The sequence below is a fragment of the Pelodiscus sinensis genome, chromosome 1, assembly GCF_049634645.1.
Source record: "Pelodiscus sinensis isolate JC-2024 chromosome 1, ASM4963464v1, whole genome shotgun sequence".
Classification (NCBI taxonomy): Eukaryota; Metazoa; Chordata; order Testudines; family Trionychidae; genus Pelodiscus; species Pelodiscus sinensis.
The window spans coordinates 140035238-140054533 of NC_134711.1; the positions used below are offsets into that span (position 1 = coordinate 140035238).

The 19296-nt window shown below is 42.8% G+C and overlaps 1 protein-coding gene across 6 annotated transcripts in view; it reads left to right on the forward strand.

The window, feature by feature from the left end:
• Positions 1-15752, forward strand: part of ZNF697 (zinc finger protein 697) — a 71175-nt gene extending 55423 nt beyond the window's left edge. Inside the window, exons 4-5 of one of the 6 annotated variants that reach the window (XR_012897054.1) lie at positions 4277-4384; positions 8981-15752. Coding sequence is in view for 2 of the 6 variants with exons in the window: in XM_075904712.1 (XP_075760827.1) it covers positions 4277-4302 (26 nt within the window). In the remaining 4 variants the exon portion in view is untranslated. Of the gene's footprint in view, positions 1-3207; positions 3406-4276 lie in introns of those variants that run through there. The other 5 variants (XR_012897050.1, XR_012897059.1, XR_012897060.1 and 2 more) reach the window with 5 other exon arrangements.
• The last annotated feature ends 3544 nt before the right edge of the window (positions 15753-19296 follow it).

Here is a 19296-nt window from a genome sequence, read left to right on the forward strand (position 1 = left end):
ACCAATGGTGGTGGCAAGGAAGAAAGATGGCTCTATGAGAGTGTGCATTGACTACAGACAGCTGAATGCTAAAACCACTCAGGATGCATTTCCTCTGCCCAGTATGGAAGAAGCTCTGGATGCCTTAGGAGGAGCCAGATATTACTCTACACTAGATCTTACTTCAGGATATTGGCAGGTAGAAATGGCAGAAGAAGATAAACCCAAAACTGCATTTATCACCCCCATGGGACTGTTTGAATGTAATCGGATGCCCTTTGGTCTACAGAACGCACCAGCTACCTTCCAGAGGTTGATGACACATGTTTTGGGCGATCTAAACTTCTCAGCAGTATTGATTTATCTCGATGATGTCATAGTGTTCTCCAGTACTTTTGAGGAGCATCTGCAGCGCTTGGAGATGGTTTTTGATAGACTCCGCCAACACAAGCTCAAGCTAAAGCCCAGAAAATGTCATCTGCTACGAGAAAAGGTACGATATCTTGGGCACATAGTATCTGCCCAAGGCATTGCAACAGATCCAGATAAAGTTCAGCAGGTGAGAGACTGGAGGATCCCCGCTAACAGGAAGGAAGTGTTACAGTTTCTTGGGTTTACTGGCTACTACAGAAGATACATCAAAGGCTACTCCAAATTGGCAGCCCCATTATTCAGACTAACTGGAGGGGGCACCCAGAGTAGAAGGAGGAATAAGAGGGGTCTTATTAAGATACCAAGTTTTGTTTGGACAAAGGAATGTGACCAGGCTTTTACAGAGCTGAAAACAAAGCTGACAACTGCACCAATATTAGGTTATGCTGACTACAGTTCACCATTCATTCTCCAGACAGATGCATCTACGGAGGGTCTAGGAGCTGTACTGGCACAGGTTCAGTTAGGAAAGGAGAGAGTCATAGCTTATGCCAGCAGGCGCTTAACTGCCTCAGAAAAAAATTATCCTGCCCATAAACTGGAGTTTTTGGCATTAAAATGAGCAGCTGCAGATAAATTTAGAGACTATCTTCTAGGACACCAATTCACAGTGCTAACTGACAACAATCCACTAACCTATGTCACTACTTCCGATAGGTTGGATGCAACTAGTCAAAGATGGATGGCAAAGCTGGCAGAGTTTAACTTTGACATAAAGTACCGGCCTGGGAGAAGCAATGCCAACGCTGATGGTCTGTCTCGACTACCCTGGGAGGAGGTGGCTACTGTTCTGAATGCCGGATGCAATGTGTCTTCCATAGCAGCCCAGGGTGATGGCCAAGGGAGAGCAATAGGTGGAGCTGAGCCACTCCACTGGCCAGGCATAGAGTTAATCCCAGGCCTGCCTAAGGAAGAACTGAGGAGGCTGCAGGAAAAGGATGCAGTAATCTCTCGAGTAAGATCCTACCTGCCCAGACAGCGGACACCCAGTGCCCGGGAGAGGTGGAAGGAAGTAACACCAGTGAAGATATTACTGAACCAATGGAAACGATTGCAGCTGGTAGAAGGGATCCTTTACAGGAGAACAACAATCCCAGGAGAGGGACAGATCCAACAAGTTGTGCTACCAGAGAAACTCCAGAGAGAAGTGTTTGAAGCTCTGCACACAGACATGGGACACATGGGCATTGACCGTACAGTGGACCTCATCCGCACTCACTGTTATTGGCCAGGCATGCAGTCCACCATCCAGAAGTGGTGCCTTTCCTGCAAAAGGTGCTGCCTAAGAAAGAGAGGCATCTCTGGAAACAGAGTTCCACTGATCTCCATCCATACCAGTAGGCCCATGGAGCTAGTATGTATTGACTTTCTCACCCTGGAACCATCCCGAGGGGGCATCAAGAATATCCTTGTGGTTACTGACCACTTTAGTCGCTATGCTCAGGCATATCCTACTCGTGACCAACGGGCATCTACTGTGGCCAAGGTGATGTGGAAACACTTCATCTGCAACTATGGAATCCCTGAAAGGATACATACAGACCAGGGGAGGAATTTTGAAAGTAATCTCCTTGTCCAGCTTTGGAAACTGTTGGGGATCTCAAAAAGCAGAACCACGCCCTATCACCCCCAGGGGAACGGGACTACTGAGTGGTTCAACCGGACACTCATGAATATGCTGGGAACCCTGTGTCCAGAGCAAAAAGCAAATTGGAAGGACTATGTTGAGTCCATGACTCATGCCTACAACTGCACTCGTCATGAATCCACTGGGTTTTCCCCATTCTTCTTAATGTTTGGCCGGCACCCAAAGCTGAAGATAGATCTAGCTTTGGGTCTCCCCCACCGAGGAAATGAGGGGTTAGAGGTGGAGGAGTACGTCTCCCACCTCAGAGAATGCCTGGAGACAGCATACCATCAGGCTGCACAGGCATCTGAAGCTGCCAAACATCACCAGAAAAAGTATTATGACTGCCAGACACGAGAAGCCCCATTAATTCCTGGAGACAGGATGCTAGTAGCTAAGGTAAAGAAAGGGAGACAGAAACTGGGAGACAGATGGGAATCAACTCCCTATATTGTAATTAGAAGACAAGGGGATTTGCCTGTCTATGTAGTGCAGCCAGAAACAGGAGGGGGGGAACTGGTGATACATCGTAACCGAATTACCCCATGCATGTTTCTACCTATTGGTGGAGTCAGTCAACCAGTTGGCAGGGAAGTAGACATGCAGGAAGCCATGCCAGAAAATGAGGGAAGCCTCCCGTTGGAGGCAGGGGCAGAAATAGAACTTACTAGAGGCCCTATAGATAGTCCAGGGGGCTATAGAGGAAAGAAAACCTGTAGGGGGATGACATACACAGGGGATACCCGGGACATGGGGGAGTCAGGATTACACTGCAATGAGACCCCAGAGCTAGACAATTTTGACTCAGACTCTCAGTTCTCTGACCTGGAGGAGCCTGACCAGACCATGGGGGTAACAGAAGAGGCCGACCAAACGGAGGAGAGTCTGAATGAACTGAATTGGATCGGAGAAGGGCAGACTGACTGGGACCAGACTGAAGAGATGCCTAGAGAGAACCCACCAGCTCCACGACGCTCAACAAGACAGCGCAGGGCACCTGTCCGGCTCGATTTGCAACAGAGGGCTGCCTGATGAAAGAAGAGTAGAGACTGGGGGGTTAGCCAGAGCTGCTGTGGGACGTGCAGCAGGACGCTGAGAGGTTTTTGATTAAGGAAAGGGACAAGGTCGCCCTTTCAATAAGTGGGGGAAGGGTGTAGCCCAAGGTCCAGTGTGTTTCAGCAGCAGCCCTGGGAACTACAAGTTGTGGACTACAAACTGCAGCATGTTGGGAGAACTTCCTGGTTCCTGCCAGGATGTGCCCTCTGCCCCCAGCAGGGTCTCAGCAAGGACTGTGCTAGAAGCAGCACACAGGCTGATGCTGAGAGAAGGGGCTGCTGAACTGTTTTCCTGTTCTATGTTTTTTACAGGTAGGTCCAGAAAGGGCTATAGGGCACCCCGAGAGGAGTTTAAGTGACACAAAGGGAGAACCTGGACTTGGTTACGTGGGGTTTAGTTACTGTGGCAGTTGGAACGTGTGTTCCAAGGGGGCTGTGTTGTGTGCTGTAAGCTCTGCCCCCAGCAGGGTCTCAGCAAGGACTGTGCTAGAAGCAGCACACAGGCTGCATGCTGAGAGAAGGGGCTGCTGAACTGTTTTCCTCTTCTATGTTTTTTACAGAATAAAGCCTGTTCCTGGTGATTTGTCGGAGTGGGTCTGGTCTGAGGTGCACTCACACACACACACACATAATGCAGAGCACACCAAGCAGCCTCAGGCCTAGCCCTCCCCCCACAGTGGTGTAAGAAGTCACAAGCTTCCCCTATGCTGAATAACCTCACACTGGGCTAGCCAACAGGAGGGGTTACACATAGATATGAGGAGAGAGAGTGATTAAGGCAATAAGCTGGCCTTGAGGCTGCGAGAACTGCCACCGGCTGGCACCTATGTTGATTCGAACACACACACAGTCCCTGGGAGAGGAATTTCCCACTGAGAAAAGAATCCCCTGTACTTCCAATTTAATCATCTCAATTCTCTCTTACAAGTGTAAATGAAGTTCACAACTCCCTTGTAAGAACTGGTCTCACAAAAGACAGACCAGCCCCATTTGGCATGACAGACGAGAAAGAGAAATACTGTCCTCATGGGTATATAAGATAGGTCCAGCACACACTCACTTTGAGTGTCATTCTACCCTCTACCTGCTGGTCGGGTTAGGTGTTTGACCTCCCGAGGTTCTATGGGAGGTTCTATACCTCCCGAGGTTCTATACCTCCACCTCGTATTTTCGTCTTTCCTAGGAATTGAGGGACCGGCCCTGGCCTGACATGCTGGAGTTGAGAGGCACAGAAGGGGGTAAAAATTGTACCTGGATGTGGTCCTCTGTCTTAAGTGTACACATAGAAAGAGTAAGCTGTTACTTGGTACCATTAGTTCTATTTTTCTATCTTTATCTTCTTTGTAACCATTTTTAAGATCTATATTTTGCTAGTAGTTAAGAAATAGAACAATAGCCATTGCAACCATATGATTTATAAGCTTCCTCAATAAACCTGTAACTGTTTAAGCTTTAACCTGACTCCTTCAGTTGCTGTAACAGAACCAAGCACAATTTAAAAGAACTTCAGCCGGTCTTAGGGACAGATATAGGGAGAGCTTGGGCATTTGGATTTGTGTCACACCCAGGTGGCACAATCCACTGGGGCACCTTTCAGTCTTTCCCCAAGGCTGCCCGCTGCGAAGGAATTACGAATTCTAGCAGCTGAAATCTAAGGTGTAATAAGCTCTTCCTATAAACTCGGGGTGTCTGTTGGCCTGCTGGCCACCCTCTGCGATGGGACCCCGGTCCTAGCAGTAAAGACATGGACGTTAAACCTTTTCTCGGAAACATACACACACACACTGCCCTGACCGTCGGCTGACAGAATTGGCATAGTCAGCAGGATTGTGCTACTGGTTCACATACAGCAACATGAAGCCTGTCATGATAGACATGGATTTTAGTGGTATAGAGAAAGGGGTTTGCCCAGGAAGGTTGGGGCAACCCAAAATGGGATACAGAAATGTTAGAAAAGGATTGGGGAAATCCTGAGGAGTTGTGGGTGCAGTTCTGTAAGTATAGAACTGTCTGCAAGCTAAAGAATGGGTCAAAGCCTGAGTCGGTGGAAAGGAGCCACTTTCCATTTAGCAAGGAAAACAGGATCAGGCCCAGACAAGCAGGCAGAAATGGAAAACAGGATCAGGCCCAGACAAGCAGGCAGATAACAGATAAGATTGAAAGCCTTGTGGTAGAACTGAGGAAAAGGCAGTAAGTACTGGAAATCTAAATCCTTAAACATACTTACAAGGGTAATATCTGAAATAAGGCCAGTTTTTATTTTAGAGATAAGAAAGTGTTTTAAGAAAAGAGAAACACAGAGAATGGAGAGAATTGAGCAGTTGTGCAAATGCTAAAATGGTGTAGATAGGAAATTGTGGTGTCTTTACAGTCATTCTGAAGGAAAAATGGGCCCTTTTTCCAAAGGAATGTCTGTAAATAATCCAGGCAAATTTGACTCAAATCCATACATTTGATTAGAGAGACTGCTAAAAGAACTCTAAAGGGAGAGGGTTCTATTGGAACTGAACTACCCCAATGAATAAAAGGGAATGTAATTGTTGTACAGCTATGTAGAAATAGTGTAAGAAAGGTTCAGAGAGAATGTATGTGTATTTGTGTGTAGATTATATATATATATATATATATATATATATATATATATATATATATATATATATATATGAAGTTTTCAAGGTCCAGTAATCTTGTTTGTAGGTTTAAAACAAATTGGTTTGGTTTATTTTCAGTAAGACCATTTCAGTCCAAGTTGTTTAATGAAGGTACAGGAAAACTGTGAGCATAAGAAAGAGTTACACTCTATGCAAAGTTTAATGTGGCTAAGTAGTGTTGTAAACAAAGATTGCACATTTTCCTGTAACATGCCATGTACACTATAGAATGAGTAAAAACTGCAAACAGATTAAATGCTGTGAAAGCTCCAGGAGCCACAACAGGTTGTGATTTCCTTTGTGGTGCAAATGCCCTAGCTGGCAGCACAAAGAAGCTTTGCAGGTAATAGCTAAGTATTATCAGCAAACTACCTGAGATCAGAAAGTTCAAATTGTAGCCCTCCAGAAAGAAAGAAAAAGGAGGTATTGGTATTGCTGTTTTAGTCCCAATAGGAGGTTGGGTATACTAGAAAAAGTTTAAATGTAAGTAGTCTTTTAAGAAGGCAGAGAGAAGACTGAGAAATTGGCATTTGTAAAAGATGTTACCCCTTTTTGAACAAAATCTTGCAAAGATTCGGGCATAGCCCTTGGTCTGATCAAGTGTTAACTGCTTGTCCATACAATTTCAGACCTAGAAGACAAATTGGCTAACTACCTGTGGATATGTAAACCCTTGGCTCCAATGGAGAGAGAAACAGCTGCAGCTTTTGTCTTCTGTGGAAAACCTGTAAAGAGGTGTTCTTCAAAATTGACTGATATAAGAATGCAAACATGAAACTGCAAAATGTAAAAGCCTCTGCTGCAGACGTAGAGAGGTAGAAATGCATGTCCCTCAGTACCCAGACGGAGCTAGATTCCCTTAAGGATGGGTGCTGAGAGTTAAAGCAACTCTCAGATGTATTTTTTTTTCTTCCCTCAGGAATATGCTTAAGAAAAGGACCAGGAGGTATGAGGTTTAGTGAACAAGCTCACCCTCCTTACCAAATTAATAGTAGACAAACCTGTCTCATTGGGAAAAGTCATTTAGCAGGAATTAGGATGGACCAAAAGAAGGGGAAGGCAAAAAGTTTGGAGCCCTATGGGCATAGTTGAAGGAATAAGGAAAGTAGAGCAGACATTGGAAAGTTACTAGGAATGAGACATTTTCTTTGAAAGGACAAAGCAAGTGATTTGAGGGAATGTGAAGATAAAAGGTGGACTCCATGGGAGTGTGGAAGGAATTAAGTGATGGTTGTAATAGGTGAAGGGAAATCTTGTTTTAAAAATGACACCTTGTTTCTTTGCAGCCTCTTAACAATGTGCAAACCATCTATGCAAAGAAACAATCAAATGTAAACATTTTGTCTATGGACACCATTGTTAAATCTGCAAAGGAAAATTAGGGATTCTACTGAAACTTAATTGGTTAACTGCATAAAGAATAAGCTCTATATATTGAAGCAAAATGCAGGACAATGTAGCACTTTAAAGACTAACAAGATGGTTTATTAGATGATGAGCTTTCGTGGGCCAGACCCACTTCCTCAGATCAAATAGTGGAAGAAAGTAGTCACAACCATATATACCAAAGGATACAATTAAAAAAATGAACAAATATGAAAAGGACAAATCACATTGCAGAACAGAAGGGGGATGCGGGGGGGTGGGAAGGGGGAGGAAGGAAGGTAAGTGTCTGTGAATTGCTGATATTAAAGGTAGGGAGAGTGGGATGTTTGTGAGTTAATGGTATTACAGGTGATAATTGGGGAAACTGTCTTGGTAATGGGTGAGAAAGTTCAAAGTCTTGTTAAGTCCTTGTTGGCAAGTGTCGAATTTTAACATAAATGACAGTTCAGAGGATTCCCTTTCAAGTGCAGATGTAAAAGGTCTTTGTAGCAGAATGCAGGTGGCTAAGTCATTTAGAGAGTGTCCTTTCTGGTTAAAGTGGCAAGAAACTGTTTTCTCTTTGTGATCTTGTCTGATATCTGTTTCGTGGGCATTAATCCTTTGGCGAAGTGTCTGAGATGTTTGTCCAATGTACATAGCAGACGGACACTTTCGGCACATGATAGCATAGATTATATTTCTGGATGCGCAGGAATATGTGTTCTTGATCTTATAACTCACTTGGTTAGGTCCAATAATGGTATCAGCAGAATGAATATGTGGACAAAGCTGGCAACGGGGTTTGTTGCAAGGGAAGGTACCAGGGTTGGTATTAGTGTGGTATGTCCTGTGGTGGTTGGTAAGAATCATCTTGAGGTTAGGTGGTTGTCTATAGGAGACTATGGGTCTGTCTCCCAGAGCCTCTTTGAGTATGGTATCCTGTTCCAATATAGGCTGTAGTTTATTGATAATGTGTTGGACAGGTTTAAGTTGGGGGTTGTAGGTGATGACAAGTGGTGTTCTATTGTTGGTTTTCTTGGGTCTGTCTTGAAGTAGATGGTTTCTAGGTATTCGTCTGGCTCTTTCAATTTGCTTTTTTATTTCTCTGGGTGGGTAGTTGAGATTTATAAATGCTTGGTAGAGATCCTGAAGCTTCTGGTCTCTGTCAGTGGGGTTAGAGCAGATGCGGTTGTATCGAAGGGCTTGGCTATAGACGATGGATCGTGTGGTGTGTTCTGGATGGGAGCTGGATGCATGTAGGTAACTGTATGAGTCGGTGGGTTTTCTGTAGAGAGTGGTGTCTAATCTTCCATTGTTGATTTGTACGGTGGTGTCCAGGAAGTGGATCTCTCGTGTAGAATGGTCCAGGCTGAGGTTGATGGTGGGGTGTAGGTTGTTGAAATCTCTGTGGAATATGGTATATATGGTTGTGACTACTTTCTTCCACTATTTGATCTGAGGAAGTGGGTCTGGCCCACGAAAGCTCATCATCTAATAAACCATCTTGTTAGTCTTTAAAGTGCTACATTGTCCTGCATTTTGCTTCAACTACCCCAGACTAACACGGCTACATTTCTATCTCTATATATTGTAACTCTATTTTGTGGGTTTCAAATGAACTAGTTTTATTTTGTTTTGGATAATGTCCTCTTGCTTAAAATTGCAAACAGACAAGGCACAAATTAGTTAGTGCTTCTGTTGGGCCTTCAATTCTTTAAGGACATTTAACTTTCTAGAAACCAAATTATTAGTTTAGAAATTCAAGCTTTGAAACTTAACTGTCTCTTTCAAGGCTGAGTTGATAACACTTTTGGCTTGCTTTTAAATTCAACATTATATGTGAATACAGGCTGCCTGGCTTTTTTTCAAAGGATAGTGGACACCCCTATCTGCTACACCCCTGACCACAGACATAGAAGGAACAGCTCAGCTTGCAGAGCTGGCAGGAATCAATTAGCTTGTGAGGCAGGGGCCAGTACCATCTACACTAACTCCTATGCTATATGGGCTGGAGCCACCCAGGGGATAACTAATTGGAAGAATAATAACTGGGAAATAGGAAAGCCTGTTTGGAGATTGGAATATTGGAAATGGATATACCAGCATGCAACCCAACATGCCTTAAGCATAAGTCATGTGTCCAAAAGAATAACACTCTAGCTGCACAGTTAAATAACCTAGCAGATGCAGCAGTACAAATTTTTGCTGCCCAGGTGGATTGGGAACGCCTGTACATTTGGCTACATAAAACCTTGGGACACACAGAAAGCGATGAGCTAGTGCGGCAGGCACATGTCAGGGGGTGGCCTATCACCCACAAACAAGCCAAAGATCTGGTACAAGCTTGCACCCTAAGTGCTGAACTCAAGGAAACATATAACAGAAGGACAATGGTTTGCCAAACTAAAAGATGGAAAAGTACTATGGGCAACCTGGCAAGTATATTATATTGGTATACTACCCACCAGTAAGCAAGGGTGGGAGTATGTTTTAACTGGACTGGAAATTGTTTCAGGAATTGGTTTTACTTACTCAACCCCAGTGGCAACAGGGTTGTTTACAGTCATGGGACTAAACTGCTTAATAGCCCTTGTCCCAACACCCCAGTTTGGGAACATAAATTCATTTACTGCACTCCTACAAGGGAAAAGGAGTCTGGACCACTGCAGATGCTGGGCTAACACCAATAACCATTACTGAGGCTTGGATTGTATCCAAGACCGGCAAACCTTATGTTTTATCACAGGAAACTGAGGCAATATCCCTGAACAGCGCTCCAGTGGGATGGATCCCTCCCAATGCTGGTGTGGATCCGGGAAACCACCATGAATTTTTGTATATATATACACCGCTTGCTGTTGTAGCGCTTGCGACCACTGTTGTTAGTTACCGACTATTGAAAATGAGACATGGTACTCCAACTCGCCATGGTCTTCTTCCTCATCCCAACTGCTACTGCTGTACCAGAACACCTTACTTGACTCCTCCACTGGACTGGGAATCGAGTTTGTCCCTCTCAGCCCAAATGACTGGTGAAAAAGAGTGACATCTTCCGATGGGGACCGATATGGTTCGATGACAGCGACTACCGCAGTCCTCAAAATAACTTTGGGGGGAGGCAAGGGAAGTGGCAATGAACGGAATGGGATAAGACATGCTGTAACTAAGAATGTAAATAACTCATGGCTAACTTGGTTAGCCCAACAGCTAAAACTTTCCTTAACTCCTTTCCTACACTCTATTATGACCACTGTTTTAATTGTTTTGATTGTTGTACTCCTTTTTGCATAACCCTATGTATTGTGCAATGCCTAGTTAATGTAGCTATGTCTTGTGTGCACATTTGATACACAGCACCAGGAAAGGTCCCTAGTCAATTCCTAGATCCTAAACCCTCTAATCAGGCCATTGGGTACTTTTAGATTCCTCCAAGGTGGGCAAGAGGTGCTGGCAAACCACCATCTTGCATTCCTGGGACATGGTGTGTCATATCAGGGGGTGGAATGTAGCCAGACAGACACCCCCTCCCCCCCATCACATCCATCTTATTTGCCTCTCTGAGGTTCCTGAAGCATACAGGACAGAGAAGGAGCAATAAAATCAGCATAGTCTATGCTGGCTCATCTGATCCTGAGAAGCTGAAAACATAGATATGAGGAGAGAGCGATTAAGGCAATAAGCTGGCCTTGAGGCTGCGAGAACTGCCACCGGCTGGCACCTATGTTGATTCGAACACACACACAGTCCCTGGGAGAGGAATTTCCCACTGAGAAAAGAATCCCCTGTACTTCCAATTTAGTTATCTCTCTTACAAGTGTAAATGAAGTTCACAACTCCCTTGTAAGAACTGGTCTCACAAAAGACAGACCAGCCCCATTTGGCATGACAGACGAGAAAGAGAAATACTGTCCTCATGGGTATATAAGATAGGTCCAGCACACACTCACTTTGAGTGTCATTCTACCCTCTACCTGCTGGTTGGGTTAGGTGTTTGACCTCCCGAGGTTCTATGGGGACGCCCACCTCGTATTTTCGTCTTTCCTAGGAATTGAGGGACCGGCCCTGGCCTGACATGCTGGAGTCGAGAGGCACAGAAGGGGGTAAAAATTGTACCTGGATGTGGTCCTCTGTCTTAAGTGTACACATAGAAAGAGTAAGCTGTTACTTGATACCATTAGTTCTATTTTTCTATCTTTATCTTCTTTGTAACCATTTTTAAGATCTATATTTTGCTAGTAGTTAAGAAATAGAACAATAGCCATTGCAACCATATGATTTATAAGCTTCCTCAATAAACCTGTAACTGTTTAAGCTTTAACCTGACTCCTTCAGTTGCTGTAACAGAACCAAGCACAATTTAAAAGAACTTCAGCCGGTCTTAGGGACAGATATAGGGAGAGCTTGGGCATTTGGATTTGTGTCACACCCAGGTGGCACAGTCCACTGGGGCACCTTTCAGTCTTTCCCCAAAGCTGCCCACTGCGAAGGAATTACGAATTCTAGCAGCTAAAATCTAAGGTGTAATAAGCTCTTCCTATAAACTCGGGGCGTCTGTTGGCCTGCTGGCCACCCTCTGCGATGGTGTCAGCCGACGGTCAGGGCAGTGAGTCCCTTATGACTGGCTGAAGTTCTTTTAAATTGTGCTTGGTTCTGTTACAGCAACTGAAGGAGTCAGGTTAAAGCTTAAACAGTTACTATTTTATTGTTACAGGGTAAACTTAGTTGTTAAATGCTACTACTGTGTTACAGATAACACAGACACTACAAAGGACAGGACAGAAATTACACTAATAAGTTACTTACAGGTACTATGAAACCTTTTTGGTTCTCTGAGCTCTTATTAAATGCATGCAAAATAGACACATAGCAGGTATATATTCTCACCCCTGCGTTCCAGACTTGGCGTGGCCAGCGTCTTTCTCTCAATCCCTCGGGAAGAAGTAGGACGAGGTTGGGCGTCCCACAGACCTCGGGAAACAATCAATACCTGCCAGCAGGTATAGATGATTGGAGCTCAAATGGGGTGGGCTGCTGAACCTCTTTTTATACCCCTTGGGTCATGTAGGCTTCTTCCTGGTCTCAAGTGGCCAATTAGGAAAAATGGCTTTGAATGCCAAGTTTCCCACGAAGGGTGCAAAGCATAATTTACACCTGGGAAAATGCAGACAATGGGCACCTCTGGTATGTGATGGGCGAAGATTCCTCTCTGGGACAGTGCAGGCGTGTCAATTACTGGTACTAGCCATCAGGGCGACGGGAGGCCCCGGGTCACCAGCTAGCCCATTTACTGTCTGGTTTTTGTTTATGGTAGAGTCAGGGACAGGCAGCACACCTGTGTTCCCAGGGCATCAAAGGCTGACTGCCTTTCTCTTGCTCTCTGAGAGGGGGGGGGGGGGAAACAAGATGGGGTTTGTGGAAAAACAAGACGGGGTTTGTGTCTGGCTACAGATGGGACCCCGGTCCTAGCTGTAAAGACACGGACATTAAACCTTTTCTCGGAAACATACACACACACACTGCCCTGACCATCGGCTGACAAGCGGGGATTTAAATATCCCGCGTTTCATTAACATAATCTCGCCAGTGCGCTAGTTCAAATCACAGCTGATTCGAACCAGGAAGTGCACGCCAGGACGTGTTTGTTTGGACTAAAGCCCTTAGTCCGAACTAATGTTACTAATAACGAGGGATAATAAGAACCACAGGTTGCATGTAAAACAAAAATGTACACCCTGTTTTTAGAGTCTGTCTGCCCAGCCATGTAAGCCCAGGGTAAGTGAGATTCAAATCAATAGACCCCAAGTTTGGCAACCCAGAGCTTGAACACCTATACTGCTTTCCAGCCCGAGGTTAAGAATGTATTAACCTGGGCCTGAGCTCTGCGCTCCAATATCCACACAGTGATACACAGACCCAGGGAGTCACCAGTACTCTCCCACTGTTTTATGCCAGACTGGAGCAACCCAAATTAACCAGCGCACACTAGCCAGGCAAGCTGTATTTACAGCTGTTTCCTATAGCCAGAGAAGCACAAAGCATTTGCAGTGCACACTCAAGTTTACTCCAACCTACTGCCCTCAACATTTCCTGTGCCTCTTGCATCTCCCAGTCGTCCCCAACTCACACATCCACTTTCCTCCATTTTCCTATGGACCTCCCCCTGCCTTTTGCATCTCACATTCCCCTGTCGCTGGTTCCCTCTCCTACTCTCACTGTTAAGTAGGGCTGGTGTAACAGGTACCTTTTCCAAAGAAATATTTAGGAGTAACTGTCATTTTTGCTGTTAACTGTAACAACAAAGTTATCTGTCAGCAGAAGCTGGAGAATACATTTTGTCTGCAGCGAAACTCACTATTTGCCTTCATTCAAAATGGCTTTTATTGCTTTTAGTGGAACTGAGGACATGCTGCCCTCATCTAAGCAGCTCTTTTTCAAAATAGTGATAGAAATGTAGTCGTGTTAGTCTGGTGTAGCTGAAACAAAATACAGGACTATGTAGCACTTTAAAGACTAACAAGATGGTTTATTAGATGATGAGCTTTTTTGTCCTTTTCATATGTGTTCATTTTTTTAATTGTATCCTTTGGTATATATGGTTGTGACTATTTTCTTCCACTATTTGATCTGAGGAAGTGGGTCTGGCCCACGAAAGCTCATCATCTAATAAACCATCTTGTTAGTCTTTAAAGTGCTACATAGTCCTGTATTTTCTTTTTCAAAATGGCCACCTTTCTTCATTGTTTCCAGTGAGAGTGAGTTAGAGATTCATAGAACCATAAGGTTAGAAGGGACCACCAACATCATCTAATCTGTCAAGACTAGGATTTCTTGCATCTGAGCCATCCACGACAGATGTCTATCTCACCTCCTTTTGAAAAGCCTAATATGAAGAAGCCTCCACAATTTCCCTAGGCAGTCTGTTCCTTCATCCTACTGTTCTTACAGTTAAAAGTTTAACCTAATCTGTTGTTCTGTAGTTAGAACCCATTGTGTCTTATCCTGCCCTCTGCAGCAAAAGAACAACTTTTTTTGAAGACCACTGTCATATCCCTCCTTCATTTCTTCTTTCAAACTAATTATACCCAATTCCTTTAGCCTTTGCTCATATGGTTTGCATTCCATCCCTTTGATCATCTTTGTTGATTTCCTTTGCATTCTTTCTTGTTTTGCTATATCCTTTGTACATGCTAATGAACAAAATTGGAACAGCACTCCAGCCCACGCCTGACCGGTTCAGAGTAGAGTGGAGCACATGACCTATGAGGAGAGGCTGAGGGATCTGGGTTTATTTAGTCTGCAGAAGAGAAGAGTGAGGGGGGATTTGATAGCAGCCTTCCACTTCCTGAAGGGAGGTTCCAAAGAGGATGGAGAGAGGCTGTTCACAGTAGTGACAGATGGCAGAACAAGGAGCAATGGTCTCAAGTTGTGGTGGGAGAGGTCCAGGTTGGATATTAGGAAAAACTATTTCCCTAGGAGGGTGGTGAAGCACTGGAATGGGTTCCCTAGGGAGTGTTGAGGTAAAATGGAAGGTTCGAGAATGTGGCCAGCCCCAGAGAGGTGCAGAAACAGGCAACCTTCTTCTAAATATCTTTTAACTTTTATTAAAATGCTTCTAACTATAACTTTTTATTTATCAGCTTTTTACAGGCGTGGGCGCCAGATAACTATTAACAGTAACAATAATCAAACTGCAATGCAATAGAGGAAAATACCCTGAGGTTTTTCCAAGTCCCAGTAATTATCAATAACACCCCAGGGATTTTTATCAGTTATATTTACATTAATTTTATTCATAAGATCTGACATCTATCTAAACTCCTAACTATACTATTTAACAAACTTCTAATTAACTTACTCTTAACACTATTATTTATCAAACCTTTAGCTAACTTTACACAGCAATACTCACATTTATCAGACATACAAGAGACAACAGAGACAACAGCATATTCGTTATTCGTTACGCTCTGCAAAAGATTCGGTAGATTCGATGAGCGGGAGGGGGTCCTCGGGTGATCAGCCCTCAGAACCTGGCTCGTGTTCTGCCTTCCAAATGTTCGGGAACCCTCAAGTGCATGCAGGAGGGGTAGCTGTTTTATAGAGAGAGCAAGAGCTTTCCCGCGCCTAGTTGTGATAGGCTTGACAGATTCAGTCTGCCTAGTGACAGGCTGAGAGGGAAGGGGAGGGGGTGAGATGGCCCTTGAGTGGCGTGAACTTTGTATGACCTTTACCTGCCTGGTGTCTTACTCCTGGTTTTTACTGATTTTAAGTCACATAGTGCAGGATTTTTGGTTTGAGGGGAAGGTAAACTTGGGCTAGGAAAGCTATGCGCACGAGGCCCGGCCAGAAAGAGCCTGTTTTCACAGGGAGGAGGTGGAATCTCCATCCCTACAGGTTTTGAAATCTCGGCTTGACAAAGCCCTGGCTGGGATGATTTAGTTGGGGTAGCTGGGGCTGGTTCTGCTTTGGGCAGGGGGTTGGACTCAATGACCTCCTGAGGTCTCTTCCAAACCAATAATTTCTATGGTTCTGTGAGATAATGTTATGTCACAATGGGCCCATGTCAAAACAGTCCTAGAGAGATGGGTTGTTCTCTCTCTCCCTCTCTCCCTCCCTCCCCCCCAATTAAATATTTAATTAAAATGAACATAATGTCCCAAGTGTTGTAGCCACTGTTATTCAGAGCCACAGATGACGTTAATCTGCATCAAATTTACTTTGTTTTTCCATGAGCTGATGTTTCTGCTTGCCAATGCACAGCAAATCATCCAAATAGTTCACAGACTTCTTTAGAAGGGATAGAAAACCATGTTAATAATAAAAATGTTCATGCATCGAAATTTTCAGAAAGATTAGCACAGATAGTGTCCATAATGGAACAGTAGGCCTATGATTTTATATCTTTTTTCAGATTGGCTATTCCATATGCTCTATTTAAACTGGATACAAATAGAATTAAAAATCTCGCTTCAACCCATTATTTCCTTCCAAACACCAAAATACAAGAACTTAAAACTGTTTTATTTGCTAACATTTTAAGATTAGAGGAAAATGTCTTATGCATGCAGAGCAGAAGTAATAAATTATTTTTGTCAAGGTCCACATTTTTTGACCAAAGTATAGTCAAGGTCAAGACATAAAGAGGAACATTTTTCATACTGTAAATTTCCCTGTTCAACAAACACAAATGCTTTGTATTAATAATACACTAAAACATAAGTGATGGAGTATATTAAATAATAAATACCAAATCACTGTACAACCCAAAAAGGACCATGGAAGATATAAAATTATACCTGAGACTTTGAGAAGGTACATAGATTAAAAGTCAAATACATGCAAATATTAGATTTAAAACACTTTCAGACAATTGTTATAAATTTTGAATTTGTTTTGAGTTTCCTAATGTATTCACTTTGGGTTTTGTCAGAGAAAATTATTGTAGGCATGTATGTAGAAAGATAAAAATATTCAGAACTTTCCAGCCTTTTGATGATTATTTAATACTAATAAAAGGCTATGTCTACACTGCAGGCTTCTTGCGCAAGAGCTCTTGCACAAAAAGGCTTATTCCTCGTCGGGAAAGGAATAACTCTTGCGCAAAAATGCCCTGTGTTCTTACACTTTACTGTACTTTTTCTTGTGCAAAAACGGGCTTGTGGTGTGGACGCTCTGCAAGTTTTTGTGCAAAAACTCTGCAGTGTAGACATAGCCAAAGAGCTTGAAAAAAAATAACACTAAGTAAACATGAACTCCAATGTTCCTTCTAATTTTTCCATCCACATGCAGAATAAATGTTGATACGTACACTAAGGCGTGTGTGGATGTGCACCACCAATAGAAATACATGCTGCTGTCTGTGAGGTGAGTGGCATTTGAATCTCTCCTTGATGGTCACCCAAGTGGTCAGCTTACAGGATTTACTGCACTGATGAACACTATCTTAGCTTTATGATTCAAGTTTTTTTCCAATAACAAATACACATTTACTGTGAAATTCCTGTTAAAACTGCAGGATCATGACTGAAAATTTAATTGTATATGACGATACAAATACAAATATAAAATAAAATATATGTGACTAATGTATAATTATAATACTCACTATCAGTGGAAATAGTACCAAATCCTTTGCTGGGTAAGAGCCTTGATGCCTGGAGTGATTTCAGTCAAGAGAAGTGCTCAGATGATTAAGTCAAAATGCAGAGATTATGAGATTTACTTGTGTTCATAGCTGACTAACACATATACGTAGAGCCAAATACAGTCAAGATGTTAAAAGCCACCTACCGCAAATGTAGATACTTGGACTCAGGGCAGGCTTTAGGAAGTGCAGGGCCCAATTCAAACCATTTTGGCGGTGGCCCCCCCCCATGCACGCACACAAATATCACATCAGAAGTAGATCTGATCAAAATGTATATCAATATAGTTGAACATTTTCCAAAAAAAATGCCATCCTTTATTATGCAAAATTTTACACAAAATTAAATCAGTTGCCTTAAGTGTAGGTCAAATATTTTCAATTGCAAACTATCCAATTTTTTCAATAGAGTTTAAAGTTTGATTTTTAAAAAGTTACCAGAGAGCAATGCAGTTTTTTTTACATCAATTTTCTTTTTAAATAGCAAAAATGGAGTTTTTGTTAAGAAAGTATCAGTTCGGTGGTCAAATTCCAGGCCTTAGTGATTTCAGCACCAATGATTTCACTAGGTAATATGGTACCTCACCATCACTGCCTCCTTTGCACTGCCCTTCAACACGCTGCCTGCATGTTGAGTCCAAGGTCAGTCTACACAAGATTTTATCAATGATTTTTGCTCAAGCGATCACCGAGACAAGACAAGGACTCTCAATTGATTCTAGTCAGCTCTGCCTTTAAACACCAGATGTAAAGTGTCAGATATAATTGAGGACTCCCAAATAGACTCTACACCACCATCTTCTGTGACTTTCAGTTAGATGTGACTCACTATCCTCTGCTTAGTGTTCAAGTTATGGTAGACCCTAAGCCAGGTGATATTAAGTACAGGTCTTTAACCTTTTAATCATACAATATGGATAACAACATTTCATTCTCCCAGCTCCAAGTCTTAAGTGAATTTCAACCCAAAAGAGCCAAAATTGATCACCTTGACACAGCAAGTGTGTCTTCGGATCTCTGTGGCAAAGTAGGTTGTTTATATAAATAAGGTCTGCTTGTGAAGCCTTTTCCTACAGTTGATTAACAGATGGCAGTAGATAGCTCATTCAGACCACTGTCATTAATCATAGTCATGGACTCACCCTACTCTCTATTGTCTCTATGATTCTCTGATGACCTGTGACAAAAAAGGAGGGTGGAAAGGGAAACTGAAGGGAGAGACCTCTCTAAATTCACCAAAGAGCAGTATTGCTAACCCAAAAAATCACAAGGAACGCCTATACAAAGTTATGAGAATGGTCTACAAATCATAAAATTTTTTAAAAATAAAACATGTTGGATTTGTATTGGCCTTTTGTTTCTTGAGTATTTAGGGTTCATGTTTTAAAGCTTTCCTCCTTAGCTGTAAGGCCCAGAAGTATAGAGAACTTTTTTTAAATAAAAGCTGAGATTCCTACATAATCAATTGACTCCAGGCCTTTAGAAAAAACACTAAATGTTTTGAAGAAAAAACAGGACTATGTAGCACTTTAAAGACTAACAAGATGGTTTATTAGGTGATTACTATACCAAATGTTTTGAGACTCATGGTAAAACAATGGAGGAATTCTTGTGAGCCCATGCTTTGCCCACAGTATAAATAAAAAACAACAACAATATCTTCTCCACTAAACATCCTAATGAGATACTGCAAATGGTGAACTAAATTCAACAGCTCCTGATATGAACAGGTATCAACCTAGTTTTTCATATTTGAGATGCGTTACCAGGAATCATACATGACAATATGAAATTTTTCCACCCTCAAGTCAGCATATTCACAAAGCACCTATAATTTTGATCCATGTATTTATTGGATAGTGAAAGAGAAAGGAGGAGAATTAGTGTAGATAAACGGTCAAATTAAAACAAAACAAAACAAAAAAAAAGCCTGAAGGAATTAGGACTGGGCTCCTACATCTCACGTTCAGAACTGACTAGGACACTTATGACCAGATTTTCAAAGGTGTGTAAAGATCAGATAGATTTATTTGAAGATCTGAG